We start from the raw sequence: 27,232 nt of genomic DNA, 5'->3' as shown, positions 1-27,232 counted from the left end.
ACGCTACTGTAGCTAGCTAAGTACTTGAGAGAATATCCCATGGGCTCGAATTAGAACGCGTGAATTCCAATACACAATCGACTTCTTACATTGAATCTAATAGCCATTCTTGCTAGCTAAATTCATACATTACGCGTTTGAAATTGGGTCAAATACAGCTACATGCTAGCAGTGTAGCGTACAATACAGCTACAACTGTATTGCAAAGCAATAAAATAGCATTAGCAAGCAACATCCTGTGTTTCTTATTGCATAAGAGGAGACAATCGCGAGTCAGTATTCGCGCCGGCGGTTGACTAGACGGGAAGCCCTGATGATGGGGACTGAAAAAGTGGCGCCAAACATGGGTCCATGGTCAACACAAAGCGCGTAAAAAACTACATTATCGATAGCTGCCGACGTCGAAATAACCGACGGAGAGCATCCTGAACTAGGCTAACTACCGTTGGCTAAGTAATGTGACAGCCGCTCTTGGGCTTGCTCAGTCAAGAATTGACACCGGTATCCTGGCGAGGGGTTGCCCGGACTGGCTTGCCAAAGAGCTAGCCAACTAAAGAAGCTAGCTAGCTAAACATCAGCTGTCATCAGAACGTCACCCTTAACGTTACGTGCATGAAAATAACAACTTGCCTTCCGTGTATAACATTAAACCAAGAGTTCAAATTGTATCCTTGCAAGTAACGTCAGTACCCACTTTTCTGTAAGCTAACGTTACAGTACAAACAAGGAAAAAACACTCGGGAAAATATATCCATCTTGACTGAGTAGCTAACTAACGTTAGCTTAGCATAGCTGCAGCTAAGCTACCATTCTCCATCTTGTTAAGTTAGCTAGCTAGTTTCCTGGCTAGTTAGCTAACTAGCCATGTTAGCGTTAGCGCTCCGCCCTAGCCCGCTGGCTGCAATCGAACGGAGTTCAGATAGCCAGCCATCTTCTCAATAAAACAGTGGATATTTAGCTAGCTAGCTAATACGATGTGGCCCTCAAAGTTCATGTAAATATCTAAGTTAGCTTGTTTTGCAACACACTTGTTGTGGAGCAACAATACAACCATTTAGTTACATAAAAACACCTCGTCCTTACGTCCTCCATCTTGCCCCGGGAGTTCCGATACTGTACCTAGCTAACGTTAACTCCCCAGCGGAAAAACATCTATTGGACGTAAACAAACACTATGTTACATATTATCCTAGCTAACTAGCTAGCTACGTTTCAATTAAGTGGGTCTACTTTTCGGTATGCGTAACATAGATTCACGATAAACTAGACAAAAAGTAGCCTACAGCGGCTGGTTTACGACTTTCCGTAGCTAGCAGTCTCCGCACTTCTAGCCTGTTAGCTAGCTAGCTAGCATGATAGTTAGCTACCAACAAAATTGCTACAAACCAACTAACTTCGAGATTCAACTCCGCCATTTTATAACTTACCCCGTTATTCAATTTATTTCCCAACGAGTCACTATTTTGTTGAGTCGTTATTTGTTCTTGTATTGATATTACCACGATTTCCGCAAATGAGTTTGAAACTGGCGGTCAGAGGCTGTTTTGGACGCTCTCTCACACCGCCACTTGCTCGGTAGTAGGGTTTGTTGTTTCGACGACGAGGGGGGGAGGAAAACTCCTGGTGCACAGCTGCCACCTAGCGGCCAGAGGAAATACGTCCGATGCCCCGTGACCGTGAGGGATCTGACATCTAGCGGTTATTTACAAGGTGTGCAGCTGCCAGATACCAGCAAGTACGTGACAGATGAGGGTGGGGATGGCCATACCACAGAGTTTCTAAACCCAGAGGCGCAACATTGCGAGACTTCCGGGAACGCTTGTGAAACAGACCAAGCCGACCAAGCCAGGGTTTGGGTTTGAGAAATCAATGGGAGAAGTGACCAATTCTTCTTTAGCTGTTCATTTTCTCGAAATCTAAAGGCACAACCTAGATTCAAGGCAATGTCTTAAGTAGTTCAACATGTTATTACTCCAACCTCGTGAAAGTGACAAACTGACAAAAACAACTTTATTTCGAAGGAGTGCCTTTGATTTGACAGCCTGCACATGCGCAGTTCGGCGCGAGACGACGGTCTCCCGAGTGGCGCAGTGGTCTAAGGCACTGCATCGCAGTGCTAGCTGTGCCACTAGAGATCCTGGTTCGAATCCAGGCTCTGTCGTAGCCGGCCGCGACCAGGAGACCCATGGGGCGGCGCACAATTGGCCCAGCGTCGTCCAGGGTAGAGGAGGGAATGGCTGGCAGGGATGTCTGCTAAATGACTCAAATGTAATGTAATGGATGTAGCTCAGTTGGTAGAGCATGGCGTTTGCAACGCCAGGGTTGTGGGTTCGATTCCCACGGGGGGCCAGTATGAAAAAATAATTAAAAAACAAATAATGTATGCACTCACTAACTGTAAGTCGCTCTGGATAAGAGCGTCTGCTAAATGACAAAAAAAAAACGACCGTTAGACCCGATGGCGTGTTTCTGCGCATGAGCTTAGCTAGCCAATTTCGTCATGACATCGCGTGATCAGTGATTTCTATTGGAGAAGCAGTTTCTGCCTATCTTCATACTGTAAGTTCTTTGGCCCTGCAGTAAATGGTCCGTTGTGTATAATGAGCAAACAGACACTGCACTTGACACATTTATGAAATTGCTTATTCCAGTTACTAATAAGCATGCACCCATTAAGAAAATGACTGTAAAAACTGTTAAATCCCCGTGGATTGATGCCAGCATTGGTTTGTGGTGGTAAATAGACAGCTATGAAAAATATAGATGAAACCTCTCTTGGTAAATAGTGTGGTCTACAGCTTATATACTCTACCTCGAGGTTTTGCTCGCCTGAGGTAGAGTATCTTATGATAAGCTGTAGACCACACTATTTACCAAGAGAGTTTTCATCTATATTTTTCATAGCTGTCTATTTACCACCACAAACCAATGCTGGCATTAAGATTGCACTCAATGAGCTGTATAAGGCCATAACTAAATAGGAAAACGCTCATCCAGAGGCAGCGCTCCTAGTGGCCGGGGACTTTAATGCAGGGAAACTTAAATCCGTTCCACCTAATTTCTACCAGCATGTGAAATGTGCAACCAGAGGAAAAAAAACTCTAGACCACCTTTACTCCACACACAGAGACGAATACAAAGCTCTCCCTCGCCCTCCATTTGGCAAATCTGATTATAACTCTATCCTCCTGATTCCTGCTTATAAGCAAAAACTAAAGCAGGAAGCACCAGTGACTCGGTTAATAAAAAAGTGGTCAGATGACGCAGATGCTAAGCTACAGGACTGTTTTCCTAGCACAGACTGGAACATGTTCCGGGATTATTCAGATAGCATTGAGGAGTACACCACATCAGTCACTGGCTTCATAAATAAGTGCATCGATGACGTCGTCCCCATAGTGACCGTACGTACATACCCCAACCAGAAGCCATGGATTACAGGCAACATCCGCACTGAGCTAAAGGATAGAGCTGCCACTTTCAAGGAGCGGGACTCTAACCCGGAAGCTTATAAGAAATCCCGCTATGCCCTCCGACGAACCATCAAACAGGCAAAGAGTCAATACAGGACTAAGATTGAATCGTACTACAACGGCTCTGACGCTCGTCGGATGTGGCAGGGCTTGAAAACTATTACAGACTACAAAGGGACGCACAGCCGCGAGCTGCCCAATTACACAAGCCTACCAGACGAGCTAAACCACTTCTATGCTCGCTTCGAGGCAAGCAACACTGAAGCATGCATGAGAGCATCAGCTGTTCCAGACGACTATGTGATCACGCTCTCCGTAGCCGATGTGAGTAAGACTTTTAAGCAGGTCAACATTCACAAGGCCGCAGGGCAAGACGGATTACCAGGATGTGTACTCTGAGCATGTGCTGACCAACTGGCAAGTGTCTTCACCGACATTTTCAACATGTCCCTGACTGAGTCTGTAATACCAACATGTTTCAAGCAGACCACCATAGTCCCTGTGCCCAAGGACACTAAGATAACCTGCCTAAATGATTACCGACCCGTAGCACTGACGTCTGTAGCCATGAAGTGCTTTGAAAGGCTAGTCATGGCTCACATCAACACCATTATCCCAGAAACCCTAGACCCACTCCAATTTGCATACCGCCCCAACAGATCCACAGATGATGCAATCTCTATTGCACTCCACACTGCCCTCAAAGCTCATCACTAAGCTAAGGATCCTGGGACTAAACACCTACCTCTGCAACTGGATCCTGGACTTCCAGGTGGTAAGGGTAGGTAACAACACATCTGCCATGCTGATCCTCAACACAGGGGCCCCTCAGGGGTGCGTGCTCAGTCCCCTCCTGTACTCCCTGTTCACCCATGACTGCATGGCCAGGCATGACTCCAACACCATCATTAAGTTTGCAAACGACACAACAGTGGTAGGCCTGATCACAGACAACGATGAGACATCCTATAGGGAGGAGGTCAGAGACCTGGCCGTGTGGTGCCAGGATAACAACCTCTCCCTCAACGTGACCAAGACAAAGGAGATGATTGTGGACTACAGGAAAAAAAAAGAGGACTGAGCACACCCCCATTCTCATCGACGGGGCTGTAGTGGAACAGGTTGAGAGCTTCAAGTTCCTTGGTGTCCACATCACCAACGAACTATCATGGTCCAAACACACCAAGACAGTCGTGAAGAGGGCATGACAAAGCCTATTCCCCCTCAGGAGACTGAAAATATTTGGCATGGGTCCTCAGATCCTCAAAAAGTTCTACAGCTGCACCATCGAGAGCATCCTGACTGGTTGCATCACCGCCTGGTATGGCAACTACTCGGCCTCCGACCACAAGGCACTACAGAGGGTAGTGCGTACAGCCCAGTACATCACTGGGGCCAAGCTTCCTGCAATCCAGGACCTCTATACCAGGCGGTGTCAGAGGAAGGCCCTCAAAATTGTCGAAGACTCCAGCCACCCTAGTCATAGACTGTTCTCTCTGCTAAAGCACGGCAAGCGGTAACAGAGCGCCAAGTCTAGGTCCAAAAGGCTTCTCAACAGCTTCTACCCCCAAGCCATAAGACTCCTGAACAGCTAATCATGGCTACCCGGACTATTTGCACTGCCCCCCCACCCCCACCCCATCTTTTTACGCTGCTGCTACTCTGTTAATTATTTATGCATAGTCACTTTAACTCTACCCACATGTACATATTACCTCAACTAGCCGGTGCCCCGCACATTTTACTCTGCACCGGTACCCCCCTGTATATAGCCTCCATAATGTTATTTTATTTTACTTCTGCTCTTTTTTTCTCAACACTTTTTTGTTGTTGTTGTTTTATTTTACTTTTTTATTTTTAAAAAAATGCATTGTTGGTTAAGGGCTGTAAGTAAGCATTTCACGGTAATGTCTACACCTGTTGTATTCAGCGCATGTGGCAAATCAAATTTGATTTGATTTGAATTGAAAAATTATATGGTTGAGAGGGATGAGGCAAAAGGAATGGCAAATAAGTCTGGCTGCACAACCGATTGGCAAACGAATTGCAAATTGAGAAATCATGTGACTAAACTGAATAAAAAGAAGAAGAAACAACACTATGAAACAAGAATAAATGACATAAAGAATGATAGTAAAAAGCTTTGGAGCGCCTTAAATGAAATTTTTGGGAAAAAGGCAAACTCAGCTCCATCATTCATTGAATCAGATGGCTCATTCATCACAAAACCAACTGATATTGCCAACTACTTTAATAATTGTTTCATTGGCAAGATTAGCAAACTTAGGCATGACATGCCAGCAACAATTGCTGACACTACACATCCAAGTATATCTGACCAAATTATGCATTGTAATTTTGAATTCCGTAAAGTGAGTGTGGATGAGGTGAACAAATTATTGTTGTCTATTAACAATGACATGCCACCGGGGTCTGACAACTTGGATGGAAAATTGCTGAGGATAATAGCGGACGATATTGCCACTCCTATTTGCCATATTTTCAATTTAAGCCTACTAGAATGTGTGTGCCCCCAGGCTTGGAGGGAAGCAAAAGTCATTCCGCTACCTACAAATAGTAAAGACCCCTTTACTGGCTCAAACAGCTGACCAATTAGCCTGTTACCAACTCTTAGTAAACTATTGGAAAAAATAGTGTTTGACCAGATACAATGCTATTTTACTGTAAACAAATTGACAACAAACTTTCAGCATGCTTATAGAAAAGGACATTCAACAAGCACAGCACTTACACAAATGACTGATGATTGGCTGAGAGAAATTGATGATAAAAAGATTGTGGGGGCTGTTTTGTTAGACTTCAGTGCGGCTTTTGACATTATCGATCATAGTCTGCTGCTGGAAAAACATATGTGTTATGGCTTTACACCCCCTGCTATAATGTGGATAAAAAGGTACTTGTCTAATAGAACACAAAGGGTGTTGTTTAATAGAAGCCTCTCAAACATAATCCAGGTAGAATCAGGAATTCCCCAGGGCAGCTGTCTAGGCCCCTTGCTTTTTTCCATCTTTACTAACTTTGAGCCAGTGTGTCTATGTATGCGGATGACTCAACACTATACACGTCAGCTACTACAGCAACTGAAATAACTGCAACACAAGGAATAAGTTAGTCCTGAATATTTCCAAAACTAAAAGCATTGTATTTGGGTCAAATCATTCACTAAACCCTAAACCTTAACTACATCTCGTAATGAATAATGTGTAAATTGAGCAAGTTGAGGTGACTAAACTGCTTGGAGTAACCCTGGATTGTAGACTGTCAAGGTCAAAGCATATTGATACAACAGTAGCTAAGATGGAGCTGCTCTAGCAACCCAATGGTGGAACAAGCTCCCTCATGACGCCAGGACAGCGGAGTCACTCACCACCTTCCGGAGACATTTGAAACCCCACCTCTTTAAGGAGGGGATAAAGTAATCCTTCTACCCCCCCCTTACCCCCAACCCCAAAACAAAAAAAAAAAACATTGTAAAGTGGTTATCCCACTGGCTATAAGGTGAATGCACCAATTTGTAAGTCGCTCTGGATAAGAGCGTCTGCTAAATGACGTAAATGTTAATGTAAATGAGAAGTATGTCCATTATTAACCGCTGCTCTGCCTTCTTAACAACACTATCAACAAGGCAGGTCCTACAGGCCCTAGCTTTGTCACACCTAGACTATGTTCAGTAGTGTGGTTAGGTGCCACAAAGAGGGACTTGGGAAAATTGCAGTTGGCTCAAAACAGGGCAGCACGTCTGGCCCTTAAAAGTACATGGAGAGCTAACATTGATGACATGTATGTCAGTCTCTCCTGGCTCAGAGTGGAAGAGAGATTGACTTTATCACAGCTTGTTTTTGTGAGAGGTGTCAACACCCATGCATACCCCACAAGACAATGCACCAGAGGTCTCTTCACAGTCCCCAAGTCCAGAACGGACTATGCGAGGCGCACAGTACTACATAGAGCCATGACTACATGGAACTCTATTCCATATCAGGTAACTGATGCAAGCAGTAGAATCAGATTTTAAAAACAGGGAAAAATACACCTTGTGGAACAGCGGAGACTGTGAAGAGACACACACACAGGTACATACACACATACATATAGACACTCACTCTACACACACGTACACATGGATGTTGTATTGTAAATATGTGATAGTGGAGTAGTGGCCTGAGGGAACACACTAAATGTATTGGGTAAAGTGTTATGAAATATAATGTCATGTAATATTTAAAATTGTATATAACTGCCTTAATGTTGCAGGACCCCAGGATGAGTAGCTGCTGCCTTGGCAGCAGCTAATGGGGATCCTTAATAAATACAAAAATACAAATACAAATGGTGTGGCCGCAGCTCAATACTTGTAGAATCTCAATTGCTTTTCCTTGACTCCTTGTGTCCTCTCTCCTCACCTCCTCAAAATCCATTGGAGGAGAAAGTCAGAGGGGAGGGACATCTGGAGTCAATGAAATCTAATTGAGATTATCCCATTGTGGGAGGAATAAGCTTCCTCCTTCCTTCCTTGTCCCCTTTCCTTTATTAGAACTGTTTCAGAATCTGAAGACACAATTTATGTAAGAAATGGCAGATACCTATCTGGTTCTTCTATTATAGAAGTGGAGATGAAGAAAAGCAGACAGGGGGAGGAAGCCACTTTCGTCTATTGAGATGTACCCAAAGAGTGTAGTCGTTAATCTAAATACCAGTATCTCTGCCTGGCTTTCAAGAAGATAACTATTTTATTCAGCGCTTCTTTATCTAAGTGTTAGTAGCATACATGTAGCATACATGAATGTAAAAGACAAGTCACACTTTAATTTTTTTAACATGATTTATTTTCCAATCTTGGTCAAACCAGAGTTGCACTGAAGTGCAAAGGAAATATTCTTTTCAGCACATGATTTAAAAAGGGGTACAATATTTGGATGTGATCTCCAGAACTAAATCAAATAATTAAGTGGATGTCAGTTATATCTAAATAATGGAAATTGATCCAAGTCTACAATTCATCTATTTATTCACACAGAGCACACATAATGATTCATAAAAGTCTACAACGCTGAAAGCATACTAGTTGGCCTAAGGAACATACAGTAAGTTTGGGAACCCTCTGGACTTCTATTTCAGAAACCCGTAATTTGCAAACTAACTAGAAACACATGACTTGCAAGCCAATAAGGAAAGCCCAGTCAACAACTTCATAATATTAAGAGAAATATGAAGAAAACGTGGAAATGGCATGATAGTCTGAATAAAGAAAATATGCACACAAGTAAATGAGATCATTTCAAAAGGCACTGTTGATAACTGCAATGGTAGATCATGGAACTGTACAGTCGTGGTCAAAAGTTGAGAATGACACAAATACTAATTTTCACAAAGTCTGCTGCCTCAGTTTTGATGATGGCAATTTGCATATACTCCAGAATGTCATGAAGAGTGATCAGATGAATTGCAAAGTCCCTCTTTGCCATGAAAATGAACTTAATCACCAAAAAACATTTCCACTGCATTTCAGCCCTGCCACAAAAGGATCAGCTGCCATCATGTCAGTGATTCTCTCGTTAACACAGGTGAGAGTGTTGACGAGGACAAGGCTGGAGATCACTCTTTCATGCCGATTGAGTTAGAATTACAGACTGGAAGCTTTAAAATGAGGGTGGTGCTTGACATCATTGTTCTTCCTCTGTTAACCATGGTTAACTGCAAGGAAACACGTGCCGTCATCATTGCTTTGCACAAAAAGGGCTTCACAGGCAAGGATATTGCTGCTAGTAAGATTGCACCTAAATCAACCATTTTTCGGATCATCAAGAACTTCAAGGAGAGAGGTTCAATTGTTGTGAAGAAGGCATCAGGGCGCCAAAGAAAGTCCAGCAAGCGCCAGGACATCTCCTAAAGTTGATTCAGCTGTGGGATCGGGGCACCACCAGTGCAGAGCTTGCTCAGGAATGGCAGCAGGCAGGTGTGACTGCATCTGCACGCACAGTGAGGCGAAGACTTTTGGAGGATGGCCTGGTGTCAAGAAGGGCAGCAAAGAAGCCATTTCTCTCCAGGAAAAACTTCAGGGACAGACTGATATTCTGCAAAAGGTACAGGGATTGGACTGCTGAGGACTGGGGTAAAGTCATTTTCTCTGATGAATCCCCTTTCCGATTGTTTGGGGCATCCAGAAAACACCTTGTCCGGAGAAGACAAGGTGAGCGCTACCATCAGTCCTGTGTCATGCCAACAGTAAAGCATCCTGAGACCATTCATGTGTGGGGTTGCTTCTCAGCCAAGGGAGTGGGCTCACTCACGATTTTGCCTAAGAACACAGCCATGAATAAAGAATGGTACCAATACATCCTCCAAGAGCAACTTCTCCCAACCATCCAAGAACAGTTTGGTGACGACCAATGCCTTTTCCAGCATGATGGAGCACCTTGCCATAAGGCAAAAGTGATAACTAAGTGGCTTGGGGAACAAAACATTGACATTTTGGGTCCATGGCCAGGAAACTCCCCAGACCTTAATCCCATTGAGAACTTGTGGTCGATCCTCAAGAGGCGGGTGGACAAACAAAAACCCACAAATTCAAGCATTGATTATGCAAGAATGGGCTGCCATTAGTCAGGATGTGGCCCAGAAGTTCATTGACAGCATGCCAGGGCGGATTGCAGAGGTCTTGAAAAAGAAGGGTCAACACTGCAAATATTGACTCTCTGCATAAACTTAATGTAATTGTCAATAAAAAAGCCTTTGACACTTATGGAATGCTTGTAATTATACATAGTAACATCTGACAAAAATATCTCATAACACTGAAGCAGCGAACTTTGTGAAGACCAATAGTTGTATCATTCCCAAAACTTTTGACCACGACTGTACAGCGGAAGTATGAATGAAAAGGTATGCACTCACTACTGTAAGTCGCTCTGGATAAGAGCGTCTACTAAATGACTAAAATTTAAAAATAATATAAGTATCAGAACTGTGGGTAGATGGAGTTCAGCCATTGACAAAAAGTATCTAACCCTTTACCTTATTTTCCTAACCTGCTGCGTAAAGTCAATTCTGTCCGTAGCTGTACTCCATCTAGTCTCAACCTTGGTTTCCCATCTTGGTATGAAGATTCAACAGAGGCCCATTTCCTCTTGGGTATTGTAGTGTGCACCTCACTGATACATCGCATAACAAGGAAGTGTGTCATTATCTTTACAACAATCATTGGAAAATAAAATCCCCACAATTTCCATGATTCTCTTATCCATATTTACAGTGTTCCTCCTCAAATATATCTCTCTATGTACATTTTGTAGTAGGAAAGCATGCGTTTATAAAATAATTGAGAAGGTAAAGCAGCATTGCCATTTAAAAAAAATAGTTATCCTCCTGTGCCCACAATCATTAAGCATCTCACAGTAGGATTGCTAATCTAGGATCACTTTTGCCTTTTAAATCATAATGAGTATGAGATGGGACCTGATCCTAGGTCAGCACTCAGACGCTTTATGAATACAATCCCTGACACCAGGTTGCATGTTAGGAGATGTATGTCTTTATCTTCTGGGCGATGGCGCCACAGCAGATGGGACACTTGTCGAGGGCCTCGGAACACTCCTTGCAGACGACCAGATGCCCACAGGGGATGAAGACGATGCAGATGTCTCTGTCCATACACACTTTGCACTGCTTCTCCCTCTGCAGCTTCCGTAGCTTCTCAAGGGGATCCTCATCTGAAATAGGGGAGAAACATCGGTAGGTAACCGAGCACAATAAAGTAGTTAGAATACTGACCAACACAGTTTGATTCTGTTACTTCTATAGCCAAGCCTCATGTAGGCCTACAGGGTGAATAGCATTGTGATGCTATTGTGATTGATTGGAATATGCAGATGGATAAACTAGGTCAAATTGCAAAACACTGTGGCTCTATTGAGGATGTTATTTGACTTATCATATACACCTCATTACCAGTTTTGATAGAACAGTGCCCAGACAAGCTAAATTACTTCTATGCTCGCTTCGAGGCAAGTAACACTGAAACATGCATGAGAGCATCAGCTGTTCCGGACGACTGTGTGATCACGCTCTCCGTAGCCGATGTGAGTAAGACCTTTAAACAGGTCAACATTCACAAGGCCGCATGGCCAGACGGATTACCAGGATGTGTACTCAAGCATGCGCTGACCAACTGGCAAGTTTCTTCACCTGACATTTTCAACCTCTCCCTGTCTGAGTCTGTAATACCAACATGTTTCAAGCAGACCACCATGGTCCCTGTGCCCAAGAACATTAAGGTAACATGCCTAAATGACTACCGACCCGTAGCACTCACGTCTGTAGCCATGAAGTGCTTTGAAAGGCTGGTCATGGCTCACATCAACACCATTATCCCAGAAACCCTAGACCCACTCCAATTTGCATACCGCCCCAACAGATCCACAGATGATGCAATCTCTATTGCACTCCACACTGCCCTTTCACACCTGGACAAAAGGAACACCTATGTGAGAATGCTATTCATTGACTACAGCTCAGTGTTTAACACCATAGTGCCCTCTAAGCTCATTACTTACCACCTGGGACTAAACACCTCCCTCTGCAACTGGATCCTGGACTTCCTGACGGGCCACCCCCAGGTGGTAAGGGTAGGTAACAACACATCCGCCATGCTGATCCTCAACATGGGTGCCCCTCAGGGGTGCGTGCTCAGTCCCCTCCTGTACTCATGACTGCATGGCCAGGCACGACTCCAACACCATCATTAAGTTTGCAGATGACACAACAGTGGTAGGCCTGATCACCGACAACGACGAGACAGCCTATTGGGAGGAGGTCAGAGACCTGGCCGTGTGGTGCCAGGACAACAACCTCTCCCTCAACGTGATCTACATGAAAAAGAAGAGGACCGATCATGCCCCCATTCTCATCGACGGGGCTGTGGTGGAGCAGGTTGAGAGCTTCAAGTTCCTTGGTGTCCACATCACCAACAAACTAACATGGTCCAAGCACACCAAGACAGTCGTGAAGAGGGCACGGCAAAACCTAAGGAGACTAAAAAGATTTGGCATGGGTCCTCAGATCCTCAAAAGGTTCTACAGCTGCACCATCGAGAGCATCCTGACTGGTTGCATCACTGCCTGGTATGGCAACTGTTCGGCCTCTGACCGCAAGGCACTACAGAGGGTACTGCGTACGGCCCAGTACATCACTGGGGCCAAGCTTCCTGCCATCCAGGACTTCTATACCTGGCGGTGTCAAACGAAGGCCCTAAAAATTGTCAAAGACTCCAGCCACCCTAGTCATAGACTGTTCTCTCTGCTACCGCACGGCAAGCGGTACCGGAGCACCAAGTCTAGGTCCAAGAGGCTTCTAAACAGCTTCTACCCCAAGCCATAAGACTCCTGAACATCTAATCAAAATGCTACCCAGACTGTTCGCATAAGACTCCTGAACATCTAATCAAAATGCTACCCAGACTATTTGCATAAGACTCCTGAACATCTAATCAAATGGCCACCCAGACTATTTGCATAAGACTCCTGAACATCTAATCAAATGGCTACCCAGACTATTTACATAAGACCCCTGAACAGCTAATCATGGTTACCTAGACTATTTACATGACTCCTGAACAGCTAATCATGGCTACCCAGACTATTTACATAAGACTCCTGAACATCTACTCATGGCTACCCAGACTATTTACATAAGACTCCTGAACATCTACTCATGGCTACCCAGACTATTTACATAAGACTCCTATTTACTGCTGCTCTTTAATTATTTGTTACTTTTATTTCGTATTGTTTTATATTGTATTTTTTAGTGATTTATTTTTTGGTATTCTTTCTTAAAACTGCATTGTTGGTTAAGGGCTTGTAAGTAAGCATTTCACTGTTGTATTTGGCGCATGTGACAAATACAATTTGATTTGATAAATGATACTAGCAAGCATTGCTAATTTTTTCCCCTTATGGAGACACATACAGTGAGGGAAAAAAGTATTTGATCCCCTGCTGATTCTGTACGTTTGCCCACTGACAAAGACATGATCAGTCTATAATTTTAATGGTAGGTTTATTTGAACAATGAGAGACAGAATAACAAAAAAATCCAGAAAAACGCATGTCAAAAATGTTATAAATTGATTTGCATTTTAATGAGGGAAATAAGTATTTGACCCCTCTGCAAAACATGACTTAGTACTTGGTGGCAAAACCCTTGTTGGCAATCACAGAGGTCAGACGTTTCTTGTAGTTGGCCACCAGGTTTGCACACATCTCAGGAGGGATTTTGTTCCACTCCTCTTTGCAGATCTTCTCCAAGTCATTAAGGTTTCAAGGCTGACGTTTGGCAACTCGAACCTTCAGCTCCCTCCACAGATTTTCTATGTTTTGGGTCATTGTCATGCTGGAATAACCATCCACGACCCATTTTCAATGCCCTGGCTGAGGGAAGGAGGTTCTCACCCAAGATTTGACGGTACATGGCCCCGTCCATCGTCCCTTTGATGCGGTGAAGTTGTCCTGTCCACTTAGCAGAAAAACACCCCCAAAGCATAATGTTTCCACCTCCATGTTTGACGGTGGGGATGGTGTTCTTGGGTTCATAGGCAGCATTCCTCCTCCTCCAAACACGGCGAGTTGAGTTGATGCCAAAGAGCTCGATTTTGGTTTCATCTGACCACAGCACTTTCACCCAGTTCTCCTCTGAATCATTCAGATGTTCATTGGCAAACTTCAGACGGTCCTGTATATGTGCTTTCTTGAGCAGGGGGACCTTGCGGGCGCTGCAGGATTTCAGTCCTTCACGGCGTAGTGTGTTACCAATTGTTTTCTTGGTGACTATGGTCCCAGCTGCCTTGAGATCATTGACAAGATCCTCCCGTGTAGTTCTGGGCTGTTTCCTCACCGTTCTCATGATCATTGCAACTCCACAAGGTGAGATCTTGCATGGAGCCCCAGGCCGAGGGAGATTGACATTTATTTTGTGTTTCTTCCATTTGCGAATAATCGCACCAACTGTTGTCACCTTCTCACCAAGCTGCTTGGCGATGGTCTTGTAGCCCATTCCAGCCTTGTGTAGGTCTACAATCTTGTCCCTGACATCCTTGGAGAGCTCTTTGGTCTTGGCCATGGTGGAGAGTTTGGAATCTGATTGATTGATTGCTTCTGTGGACAGGTGTCTTTTATACAGGTAACAAACTGAGATTAGGAGCACTCCCTTTAAGAGTGTGCTCCTAATCTCAGCTCATTACCTGTATAAAAGACACCTGGGAGCCAGACATCTTTCTGATTGAGAGGGGGTCAAATACTTATTTCCCTAATTAAAATGCAAATCAATTTATAATTTATTTTTTTGTTGTTATTCTGTCTCTCACTGTTCAAATAAACCTACCATTAAAATTATAGACTGATCATTTCTTTGTCAGTGGGCAAACGTACAAAATCAGCAGGGGATCAAATACCTTTTTCCCCTCACTGTACCATTGTTCTCGAATGTCTCTGCATCACTGTCAGGGCCTCTGTTAAAGCAGTCCTGCAGCAGGGTCTCCAAGGTGGAGTGGCCTGTCCCAGCCCTGCGTATCCTCGCCAGTATAGTCCTCTCTACCAGGGCAGGCTCCAGGCCCATCTCTACCGCCCTCTGGGCCATGGCTGACCGCAGCACCCCTGCACAGAGAGAGGGAGGAGATTGAGCCTGTCCTAGTCTGTGTTGGAAATAGCACCCTACGCTATATACATGTACAGTTGAAGTTGGAAGTTTACAGTCGTGGTCAAAAGTATTGGTCTTCACAAAGTTCGCTGCTTCAGTGTTATGAGATATTTTTTGTTATGAGATATTTTTGTCAGATGTTACTATGGTATACTGAAGTATAATTACAAGAATTCCATAAGTGTCAAAGGCTTTTATTGACAATTACATTAAGTTTATGCAGAGAGTCAATATTTGCAGTGTTGACCCTTCTTTTTCAAGCCCTCTGCAATCCGCCCTGGCATGCTGTCAATTAACTTCTGGGCCACATCCTGACTAATGGCAGCCCATTCTTGCATAATCAATGCTTGGAGTTTGTGGGTTTTTGTTTGTCCACCCGCCTCTTGAGGATCAACCACAAGTTCTCAATGGGATTAAGGTCTGGAGAGTTTCCTAGCCATGGACCCAAAATGTCGATGTTTTGTTCCCCGAGCCGCTTAGTTATCACTTTTGCCTTATGGCAAGGTGCTCCATCATGCTGGAAAAGGCATTGGTCGTCACCAAACTGTTCTTGGATGGTTGGGAGAAGTTGCTCTCGGAGGATGTGTTGGTACCATTCTTTATTCATGGCTGTGTTCTTAGGCAAAATTGTGAGTGAGCCCACTCCCTTGGCTGAGAAGCAACCCCACACATGAATGGTCTCAGGATGCTTTACTGTTGGCAAGACACAGGACTGATGGTAGCGCTCACCTTGTCTTCTCTGGACAAGGTGTTTTCCGGATGCCCCAAACAATCGGAAAGGGGATTCATCAGAGAAAATGACTTTACCCCAGTCCTCAGCAGTCCAATCCCTGTATCCTTTTGAAGAATATCAGTCTGTCCCTGATGTTTTTCCTGGAGAGAAGTGGCTTCTTTGCTGCCCTTCTTGACACCAGGCCATCCTCCAAAAGTCATCGCCTTACTGTGCGTGCAGATGCACTCACACTTGCCTGCTGCCATTCCTGAGCAAGCTCTGCACTGGTGGTGCCCCGATCCCGCAGCTGAATCAACTTTAGGAGACGGTCCTGGCGCTTGCTGGACTTTCTTGGGAGCCTTGACACCTTCTTTACAACAATTGAACCTCTCTCCTTGAAGTTCTTGATGATCCGAAAAATGGTTGATTTAGCAGCAATATCCTTGCCTGTGAAGCCCTTTTTGTGCAAAGCAATGATGACGGCACGTGTTTCCTTGCAGTTAACCATGGTTAACAGAGGAAGAACAATGATTTCAAGCACCACCCTCCTTTTAAAGCTTCCAGTCTGTTATTCTAACTCAATCAGCATGACAGAGTGATCTCCAGCCTTGTCCTCATCAACACTCTCACCTGTGTTAACGAGAGAATCACTGACATGATGGCAGCTGATCCTTTTGTGGCAGGGCTGAAATGCAGTGGAAATGTTTTTTGGGGATTAAGTTCATTTTCATGGCAAAGAGGGACTTTGCAATTCATCTGATCACTCTTCATGACATTCTGGAGTATATGCAAATTGCCATCATCAAAACTGAGGCAGCAGACTTTGTGAAAATTAATAATTGTGTCATTCTCAAAACTTTTGACCACGACTTTTGACCAAACTTTTGATTCACCTTAGTCAAATACATTTAAACTCAGTTTTTCACAATTCCTGACATTTAATCCTTGTAAAAAATCCCTGTCATAGGTCAGTTAGGATCACCACTTTATTTTCAAAATGTGAAATGTCAGAATAATTGTAGTGGGTCAGAAGTTTTCATACACTCAATTAATATTTGGTAGCATTGCCTTTAAATTGTTCAAGCTTCCCAAAATAAGTTAGGTGAATTTTGGCCCATTCCTCCTGACAGAGCTGGTGTAACTGAGTTAGGTTTGTAGGCCTCCTTGCTCGCACATGCTTTTTCAGTTCTGCCCACACATTTTCTATAGGATTGAGGTCAGGGCTTTGTGATGGCCACTCCAATACGTTGACTTTGTTGTCCTTAAGCCATTTTGCCACAACTTTGGAAGTATGCTTGGGGTCATTGTCCATTTGGAAGACCCATTTGCGACCAAGCTTTAACTTCCTGACTGATGTCTTGAGATGTTGCTTCAATATATCCACATAATTTTCCTTCCTCATGATGCCATCTATTTTGTGAAGTGCACCAGTCACTCCTGCAGCAAAGCACCCCCACAGCATGATGCTGCCACCCCGTGCTTCACGGTTGGGATGGTGTTCTTCGGCTTGCAAGCATCCCCCTTTTTCCTCCAAACATAACGATGGTCATTATGGCCAAACCGTTCTATTTTTGTTTCATCAGACCAGAGGACATTTCTCCAAAAATTACTATCTTAGTCCCCATGTGCAGTTGCAAACCTTAGTCTAGCTTTTTTATGCCGGTTTTGGAGCAGTGGCTTCTTCCTTGCTGAGCGGCCTTTCAGGTTATGTCGATATTGGACTCGTTTTACTGTGGATATAGATACTTTTGTACCCGTTTCCTCCAGCATCTTCACACAGTCCTTTGCTGTTGTTCTGGGATTGATTTGCACTTTTCGCACCAAAGTACGTTCATCTCTAGGAGACAGAACGTGTCTCCTTCCTGAGCGGTATGACGGCTGCGTGGTCCCATGGTGTTTATACTTGCGTACTATTGTTTGTACAGATGAACGTGGTACCTTCAGGCATTTGGAAATTGCTCCCAAGGATGAACCAGACTTGTGGAGGTCTACACATTTTTTTCCTGAGGTCTTGGCTGATTTCTTTGGATTTTCCAAGCTGTTCAAAAGGCACAGTCAACTTAGTGTATGTAAACTTCTGACCCACTGGAATTGTGATACAGTGAATTATAAGTGAAATAATCTGTCTGTAAACAATTGTTGGAAAAATGACTTGTGTCATGCACAAAGTAGATGTCCTAACCCACTTGCCAAAACTATAGTTTGTTAACAAGAAATTTGTCGAGTGGTTGAAAAACAAGTTTTAATGACTCCAACCTAAGTGTATGTAAACTTCCGACTTCAACTGTATGTATGCATACATACCTTTCTAAACCTTTTTCCACATTGTTATGTTACAGCCTTATTCTAAAATTGATTAAATAAAAAAAGATCCACATCAATCTACACACAATACCCCATAATGACAAAGCATAAACAGGTTTAGAAAGTTTAGCAAATTTAGTACAAATAAAAAACAGAAATACCTTATTTACATTAATATTCAAACCCTTTGCTATGAGACTCATTATTGAGCTCAGGTGCATCCTGGTTCCCTTGATCATCCTTGAGATGTTTCTACAACTTGATTGTCCACCTGTGGTAAATTCAATTGATTGGACATGATTTGGAAAGGCACACACACCTGTCTATATATGGTTTTGGAAGAGGTTTGGAACCATCAAGACTCTTCCTAGAGCTGGCCGCCTGGCCAAACTGAGCAATCGGGGGAGAATGGCCTTGGTCAGGGCGGTGACCAAGAACCCGATGGTCACTCTGACAGAGCTCCTTATCTCTGTGGAGATAGGAGAACCTTCAAGAAGGACAACCATCTCTGCAGCACTCCACCAATCAGGCCTTTATGGTAGAATTGCCAGATGGAAGCCACTCCTCAGTAAAAGGCACATGACAGCCTGCTTGGAGTTTGCCAAAAGGCACCTAAAGGGCTCTCAGACCATGAGAAACAAGATTCTCTGGTCTGATGAAACCAAGATTGAACTCTTTGGCCTGAATGCCAAGCTTCACATCTGGAGGCAACCTGGCAGCATCCCTACAGTGAAGCATGGTGGTGGCAGCATCATGCTATAGGGATGTTTTTCAGCAGAAGGGACTGGGAGACTAGTCAGGATCGAGGGGAAATATGAACAGAGAAAAGTACAGAGATCCTTGATGAAAACCTGCTCCAGAGTGCTCATGACCTCAGACTAGGGTGAAGATTCACCTTCCAACAGAACAACAACCCTAATCACACAGCCAAGACAATGCAGGAGTGGCTTTGGGACAAGTCTCTGAATGTCCTTGAGTGGCCCAGCCAGAGCCCGGACTTCAACCCGATCTAACATCTCTGGAGAGACCTGAAAATAGCTGTAGAGCAACGCTCCATATCCAACCTGACAGAGCTTGAGAGGATCTGCAGAGAAGAATGGGAGAAACTCCCCAAATACAGGTGTGCCAAGCATGTAGCATCATACCCAAGAAGACTCGAGGCTGTAATCGCTGCCAAAGGTGCTTCAACAAAGTACTGAGTAAAGGGTCTGGATACTTATGTAAATGGTATCCGTTTTTTTATTTTTAATACATTAGCAAACATTTCTAAACCTTTTTCCACATTGTTATGTTACAGCCTTATTCTAAAAATGGATTAAATTGTTTTTTTCTCAATCTACACACAATACCCCATATGACAAATCAAAAACAGGTTTAGAAATTCTTGCAAATGTATTAAAATGAATGGTTTCAGTTTTTTTAATACATTTGCAAAAATGTCTAAACACGTTTTCGCTTTGTGATTATGGGGTATTGTGTGTATATTGCGGAGAAAAATGTTTTATTTAATCAATTTTAGAATAAAGCTTTAACGTAACAAAATGTGGAAAAGTCAAGGGGTCTGAATACTTTCCGAATGCGCTGTGTATGTATGCATACATACACAGCTTTTGACTCGTTAAACTCAAATAAATAAAGTGAAAGTGGTACAACTTCACAAATGTTTGTCACAATTGTTTTTACCTGTCTCATGACTTGAACATCCATTTAGGTGACTTGAAGCCTGGAAAAATCAATAGAAGGAAGGACTTTGATATGGTAGGAGTCATGCGAGGATGGGGGCAGTTCAATATGTTTGACCACAGGTTTAGGGGTTAGAGTTCAGGGTTAGGAGGATGAAGTCTTGGAGACTTACAGAATTGTTCCAGCCAGGACCTTGTAGCTGAACGCTGCTGACAAACTCTTGTCCTTTCTCTGCCAGCAGAAAACTGCACCTGGATTAAAACATGACACGCAACATTAGTGGCAGGGAGAAGCATGCATATGGTTTACTTTCTACTGTGTGTGTGTGTGTGTGTTTTTACCCAGGATAGTGTTTGGCGTGCTCCTCCCAGGGATCCTCGTTCTGCTGCCAGCCCTTCAGACCTCCACCACAGCAGAAACACACCACACGGTCTGTAGCTCCTGCACCAACACAGAAACACACACACACACACTTGGGTTAAGATCAACCCAGACACACACACTGGTTAGGATACGTCTCCGGTCCCTTCCATCATGTCCCCACCTCCCGGGCCCTTTTACCATTGAGTAGCAGGTAATAACTATGAATTGTATTTGTTTTTAATTACTTTTCTCACAGCCAAAGCTCTAGTCTACCCCACTCCCAGGTCTCACCTGTGTTGTAGAAGCCTGCTCTGGCCAGCCTCTCGTGGTCAATAGGGTGCTGGATTCCTGCAAAGCTGCCTAGCCTCTCCTCAAAGCTCTGCATGGGGCCCTGAGAACCTGGGCATGACTTGGTCTCCCCTACCTCTCCCTCTCTCCCCCCCTGAGAGGGGAGGTTCCCCACATCATGCCCCAGGATGAAGAAGCAGTAGGGGAAGTGTTTGGAGTGCTCCCCCCACGGCGTGTCCCCGGGCGCCCAGCCGCCCAGCATCCCTCCACAGCAGAAGCACTGCACCCGGTCGCTCTCCCCCAGATAGAAGAGCCCTGCCTGGGCCAGCTCTCTAGGCCGGACCGGGGATGTGGAGGGCCACGGGCCGAAGGTGTTGAACCGGGAGTCTTCGCTGGCCATGTGCGGGGCCATGGGGTAGGTGGTATCATCCACCACCTCTCCCGTCCTCAGGCGGAACTCCATGTCCTCAGCGTCTTCGTTGTAGGGGGGTTCGTTGGTCAGCATGGCACCTTGAAGAGAGTTAACCCTGGAACGATGGGTGCAGCTCAGGAACTTACAAGTGGGGGAGACCTGAAACATTGCAACAGTAGTAGGATCATTTGGTAGATACATGATAATGTTTTTAAAAACAGGAATGTTTTGCACACGTCATCATCCACACCTCTGCGTGCCTCTCCACGGGTGTGTCCCCTCCACACCAGTTCTCTACAGTCTTGTGGCAGCTGAAGCAGCGCACCTTGTCGGCCTGTCCTGTGAAGTAGAACCCAGCGCGGGCCAACCTCTCCGCTGACACCTGCTGGGCCAGGGGGGAACCCCGGAACGAGTCCAGCCGCATGTCCATCATGGACCAGTCTACTGCGTGGTCCGACTCCAGATCACTGTCTCTCCTGGGGCCTGACATGACGACGCTGGGCTGGGCTGGCCTGGGCTGGGTTGGGCTGCCTGAGATGGATGGGCTGAGGGGGAACTGAAAAAAAAAAAGGCGCTAGTGAGGAAGCGATCAGAAATATGGACATTAGTTTGACATTAGAGAGCATTGTATTGCCTAAAGTGGCACTAGATGGCAATATGCACATTGCTATGGATATTGGGAAGCTGTGCCTTTAAAACAGGAAGGCGTGTGTGATCACATGGAGAGGTTGGCTGCTACATGTGAGGGGTGGGGAAGCTGGAACAGGCTCTACGATATGCTCTCACTACCGAGCCGCCCTGCTCACCACAGAAATACACAACGACACACACAGCCAAATGTAATCAACATTTATTATTTTAAGTGAGCACTAGGCTCAGTTTTCCATTTGTTCTCATGATCTGCTCTTCAAAACAAAGCTAAGCATTTTGTAGGAAAGGAGTTACATAACGCCTACTTTGTGATTTGAATCGATCATCCCTCTGAGTAGTGTGTTGCAACAATACCCAGCCTTATCAATGTTCGGCAACTGTAGGCTAGGTGTTACGATCAATACCCAACCTTATCAATGTTCGGCAACTGTAGGCTAGGTGTTACGATCAATACCCAGCCTTATCAATGTTCGGCCACTGTAGGCTAGGTGTTACAATACTAACACACCACACAGGGCGGATCAGGAACAGTTGTCAGTTAGAACAATGAGCTATTTCACCTCAGCCTGTATTCACCAATAACATATTATCCAATCCCATCACTGTTTCTGCTGTCAACATTGATGCAATCAATTACATACAGTGCATCGTTGCCATGCCTTGTGTTAGGCTAGATAAGTTGGCTATAGCAGCAACAGACAGGCCCCCAGGCTGTTGAATTACCATTTTATAGAATTAGGCTACTATGTCTATGCTACCAAACAACCGATATTGGTCATGCTGGTTGTAATCTTTTGTATACCAGACATTCCCATTGCAGCAAGCAAGGCTAGCTTCAGAATGAAAAATGCAGTTAGACTAGAAGTTGTCATGGTTTCACAGGCGGCACTCTCACACTAATATGAAACGGGAACTTGGCATATTGCTGTGAAAACAGACATGTAGATGAGTAAATCGATGTGATGATGATGATGATGTCCAAGGCAAGTTTGCTGTATCCACTCCCCCCATGCTCTCTCTGAAAGCTCCAAAAAGCATCATGTGGATGCCATCATCATAAACAGGGCCCTGAGTATAACATTGTTGACTATGAACTGGCTATCTGTTGATGATTGTATAACTACAGTGCAGCCCTTTTCTGTGTGGCTGAGGCCCATCTGTTACTGACCAGAGCTGAACTGAACCTTAATCCCAATGCACAGGAAGGATATATATATATGGATGGATGTGGCACCACTTGGTCGAATGACAGCAATAGGCTGATCATACATGTGTTCAAAGTGTATGTCAAGGGGTCTGGAGGACCTTTTCGGCACAGTAGCGCCGTGTCGTTGGTTCAAACTCCACTCTGACTCACTGTTCCCACTCAATCGCAACAGTCAGATGGACACATGGCGGGTGGGGGGTGGGGTCTTTTGACCGGCCACGTACATTCTGGAAAGTTCACATGCTCTTGTTTGTGTCTATAGCAAGACAAAAGCCCCAAACATAAACATAGGTTGACGCGAATCGCAATGTGTTGCAGATTGACCTGTTCGAGAGTTGGCACAGTTGAGTACTCTGCTGAGCATGGATGCGCGATGTCAGGGATTACATTCTTCCAATGTTAATTATGATATAGTTAAATAAAACAACGTTAAGTGTAATAACGAAAACTAACAGGGCAAACATTATTTTTTTTTAATTAAGAGAGAACCAGAAATCTGCACTTTGATCAGTCGATTTTGAGCTGGTTCGCCATAGACAGTAATGTAGTACAACAGACGAGCTGTCAACCATATGATTTCAAAATGCATCGCAAAGACATACCCAATACACATACCTTGGAAAAGCTTGGATGTCAACTAGTGCCTTTGAGGTCTTGGATGCTGCCTGTATCCTTTCCAAATAAAATGGATCAGCAGTATTTTTGACCAGACTATTTGACGCTGGTTTCCGGAAGTAAATTCAGCGTTCGTGTTGTTCTGCGCACAACTAGTGGCGCAGCCCACCTGACACCATAGAGGAAATGTATAGTTTATGACGGGGAGGGGGTGTGGGGGGGTTCTTGTGTACTTTTGCTGCGTTCACGTTCAGAAGTGATAGTCAGAACTAAGAAACTCGGAAATTTCCGACAAAGCTAACTGGTTGAACGTGGCACATGTATAACTACAATCAGTTAGCACACAGGTGTCAAACTTATTCCACGGAGGGTCGAGTTTCTGCGGGTTTTCGTTCCTTCCTTGTACTTGATTGATGAATTAAGGTCACTAATTAGTAAGGATCTCCTTATACCTGGTTGTCTAGGGCTTAATTGAACGGAAAAAACTAAAACATGCAGACACTAGGCCCTCCATGGAATACGTTTGACACCCCTTAGTTAGCAAGTCGGACATTTCCGAGTTTCCTAGTTCCGGATAGTACGTGAACGCGGCATTTACATTACATTGCAGTCGAAATTACAAATGAGAAATGTGGAAAGCTGTTTTTATATGTAGTGTCTAGACAATTTACAATTTTGCTGACGTTTGTAAATGGTGTTAGAGGAAGTTGACTCAGCTTGTGGAAGCATCTGGATGCATTTCTATAGGAGAACCCTACAACAGAGGAAGTCTGTTATATGGAGTCCTGGGATTGGTCTGTGGGGGAAAACACCCATATCAGGTTACATAAGATATAGATACTATGGTTTGGGACAAAGGAGGGGAGAACAACATATTAAGAGATTGGGCCGTTGTTCTCCAGATGTCTGCAGAAGTCTGTAAATTGGCGCTGAGATCTTCAATGTAATAAATAATTACAATCGAGGACAGTGTCAGCGGATTTATTGTCATCACAGCATCTCAGCATTGTTCTCAACACTACATATACAACAACAAAAATGGATTTGGGGGTACTTTGGGTTCAACAGTTGCGCAATGATAGCAAACATGATGACAGATTATGACAGTAAAAGCATAAAAATGAAATGGTCTCACGCAAATATAAAGAAAACAACAAAAGCTGAGAGAAAAATGTACATCTTGGCATGTATCAGTAACACATGTGAGATTTCGGAAACCTTGAAGAAAAAACAACAACTTTATATTGGAGTTGTGCTGGTCATTCACACGCGTATTTGCCCTGTCTTTGGCTAGAATAGTGACACCTGATCTCGCCTCCCTTCCATCTTTGAGGACATGTATTTCCATTGTTAAAGCGGTCACTCAACCATCTTGTCAATATAATAGATACTCTTTGGCTATACATTGACTTTCAATAATGTACTTAAAAGGGCCAGGGCAGCCTTTTTTTTCCCTTCATCCTATCAAAAAGTATTTATTCTATGCTCAAATCTATGCTCAAACCAATTATCCATATCTTATCGCTCCCAAGGCTACACACACAGAGCGAGATTTTATCAACCCTGACCAAAACAGAAGTGATATCTGAGGCATATTGACATTTTTGTGTGTTTAAGGGGGAAGCGGACCATATCCTTATTTCTAAAACCACCCCAGACTTTCTGTGAAGTTTACACATTAGGCCTATGTTACATCGAAAATGTGAAACTGTCATTTATTTCCATATATGGAGTTGTTCATTAATCCAAACATCCTCTTACCCGAAATGTATTTTTATGACCGATTCAATTAACTAAAATAGCCTATAATAATAATAATAATAATTTATTACATTTCTATAGCGCTTTTCATAGAATCTCAAATCGCTTCATGAGCAATAAACAAACAAGCAATATATCATGACAGGTTAACCAATAGAGGACAAGTCTTTGAAAGCTGCATCCTGCGAAGATGGAGACGGTCAGTTTATGGTTTGAACAGAGAGAGCTGGTCAGAGGATGGTAGATGATGGTGATGGAGTCTGCTGATGATCTTGTAGAGGGCAAGTCTGGGAACCAACCTGACTCTTATATCCACTGGACTTCCCCTCTTCCACTCTGTGTAGCACGCACTTGGGTGACGCCTCAGCAGCTCTGGGCGCTAGAACGCTCACCACACTAAGTTCAGAATAGTAGCCAGTCGTCCTCACTGGCCTTAGCTCTGCTGTATTCCTCTGTCTCCCATTCCTCTCACGCTTCAGGCGACTCCTCAAATGATGTTAGCAGAAGATCAGAAATTGGCAGCCAGGTGAAACAAAAAAGCTGGTACTGTGTCCAGATGCATTTTTCAAACTGAGATATTAGCCAAATTAGCCAAGCCAAAGAGTGTTAACCTATCAGTCAATCTGCAAATCCATGGCTCAAAAACACCAGATATATGCAATAGAAACTCAATGATATTGAAAAATTAGGGAGATTTTTTAGTGGACTATGAGATAAAACTGAGTTAATCACGAACATATAGTTAGAATTTTCTGTTGCTAGGCAATAACTTAATTGGGTCATTTCACTGTGTGTGTGAAGTAGGAATCTGACCTAGGGTCGAATTGCTCGCTCTTACCTAAATCCATGGCTGTCCTACCTTATCAGAGACTGAAGCCAGACTGTGGCCTTTTGCCTCTCTCCTAAAACAAAGTGGAAAGAGCGGCGCCAGGGTTGAACAGAGTTCAGGCTAAATCTTTGTCTCTCCTTGGCTATCTTCTTGATTGATTACAGCATGATGGGGTGGGGTTTGTGTATGTTTGAAAGATTAAGTATGGACCTGTCATGTCCAACAATCAGTCTTCAGGTCAAGCCCGGGAGAGCCGGGGTTGAACAGAGTTTAAACTGAACATGAGTGTTTTAGCATGACAAGGGCGTGATTGATTGTAATAATATTGTTTCTAAACTGAATGACAGTCGAATTTAGCCTTCATCATAGACAAAGGAAGTGGGCGGAGCGATAGAGAGCGGGAAACTGAAGAGGGAGGGATTTTAAGCTACGATTTGTGTGAATGGGACTATATAGATGGGGAGCAGAAAGAGAGAAGGGGGCTACTCTGCAGACTAGCCTGGCTTTGTTGAATTGTAAATAAAGTCAAATCTTGATTATAGTGTATAGTGTATAGTGTATAGAGTATAGTGATTATTTTCCACATCATAATCTAAAGCGCTGATTTAAAAATCAACAATTAAAAACACCTAAAAAATAACGAAATATGTACACATTTACAGGAGCTCTGTGCTTAGGCTGCAACCTAGTCTCAGAGCATTTAATATTATTATGTATGTAAATCTGAGATACTCCATTTAGTATGATACTGTATGTTACGTTTGGTATGGTATACAGTCGCGGTCAAATGTTTTGAGAATGACACAAATACTAATTTTCACAAAGTCTGCTGCCTCAGTTTTGATGATGGCAATTTGCATATACTCCAGAATGTCATGAAGAGTGATCAGATGAATTGCAATTAATTGCAAAGTCCCTCTTTGCCATGAAAATGAACTTAATCCCAAAAAACATTTCCACTGCATTTCAGCCCTGCCACAAAAGGACCAGCTGCCATCATGTCAGTGATTCTCTCGTTAACACAGGTGAGAGTGTTGACGAGGACAAGGCTGGAGATCACTCTGTCATGCTGATTGAGTTAGAATAACAGACTGGAAGCTTTAAAAGGAGGGTGGTGCTTGAAATCATTGTTCTTCCTCTGTTAACCATGGTTACCTGCAAGGAAACACATGCCGTCATCATTACTTTGCACAAAAAGGGCTTCACAGGCAAGGATATTGCT

At 43.9% G+C, this 27,232-nt stretch overlaps 2 protein-coding genes across 7 annotated transcripts in view; both read right to left on the bottom strand.

Annotated features, from left to right (window-relative positions):
- LOC121531595 (cohesin subunit SA-2-like) overlaps nt 1–1,604 on the bottom strand; it is a 28,603-nt gene extending 26,999 nt beyond the window's left edge. Inside the window, exon 1 of one of the 3 annotated variants that reach the window (XM_045206185.1) lies at nt 1,428–1,604. The gene's annotated coding sequence lies outside the window, so the exon portion shown is untranslated. The remainder of the gene's footprint in view (nt 1–1,427) is intronic. The other 2 variants (XM_045206183.1, XM_045206184.1) reach the window with 2 other exon arrangements.
- Nucleotides 1,605–10,369: 8,765 nt separating this feature from the next.
- Nucleotides 10,370–23,549, bottom strand: LOC121536486 (X-linked inhibitor of apoptosis). 4 transcript variants are annotated; one of them, XM_041843799.1, is made up of 8 exons: nt 23,421–23,549; nt 21,198–21,503; nt 20,539–21,106; nt 20,226–20,325; nt 20,057–20,135; nt 19,885–19,924; nt 14,960–15,142; nt 10,370–11,203 (listed from the first exon to the last, which is right to left on the bottom strand). In XM_041843799.1, the coding sequence occupies exons 2-8, from the start codon at nt 21,435–21,437 to the stop codon at nt 11,010–11,012; spliced, it is 1,404 nt and encodes a 467-aa protein (XP_041699733.1). In that variant the 5' UTR covers nt 21,438–21,503; nt 23,421–23,549; the 3' UTR covers nt 10,370–11,009. The 4 variants fall into 4 exon arrangements, with proteins under 4 accessions (XP_041699733.1, XP_041699740.1, XP_041699758.1 ...); XM_041843806.1 differs by having other exon boundaries at nt 21,273–21,503; XM_041843815.1 differs by having other exon boundaries at nt 11,120–11,203; nt 14,941–15,142.
- Nucleotides 23,550–27,232: the final 3,683 nt, after the last annotated feature.

Source organism: Coregonus clupeaformis, chromosome 21 (genome assembly GCF_020615455.1).
Source record: "Coregonus clupeaformis isolate EN_2021a chromosome 21, ASM2061545v1, whole genome shotgun sequence".
Lineage (NCBI taxonomy): Eukaryota > Metazoa > Chordata > Actinopteri > Salmoniformes > Salmonidae > Coregonus > Coregonus clupeaformis.
The sequence above is the reverse complement of the archived record's forward strand: the minus strand, read 5'-3'. Positions and strand labels throughout refer to the sequence as shown.

Excerpts from the sequence above, each read along its gene's own strand:
- LOC121536486 (XM_041843799.1), bottom strand. The coding sequence starts at position 21,437 with ATGTCAGGCCCCAGGAGAGACAGTGATCTGGAGTCGGACCACGCAGTA. Across the intron at positions 21,107-21,197 it reads CCGTGGAGAGGCACGCAGAG|GTCTCCCCCACTTGTAAGTT; the intron begins GTGTGGATGATG and ends GCAATGTTTCAG. Across the intron at positions 11,204-14,959 it reads AGAGACATTCGAGAACAATG|ATGAGGATCCCCTTGAGAAG; the intron begins GTACAGTGAGGG and ends CCCCTATTTCAG.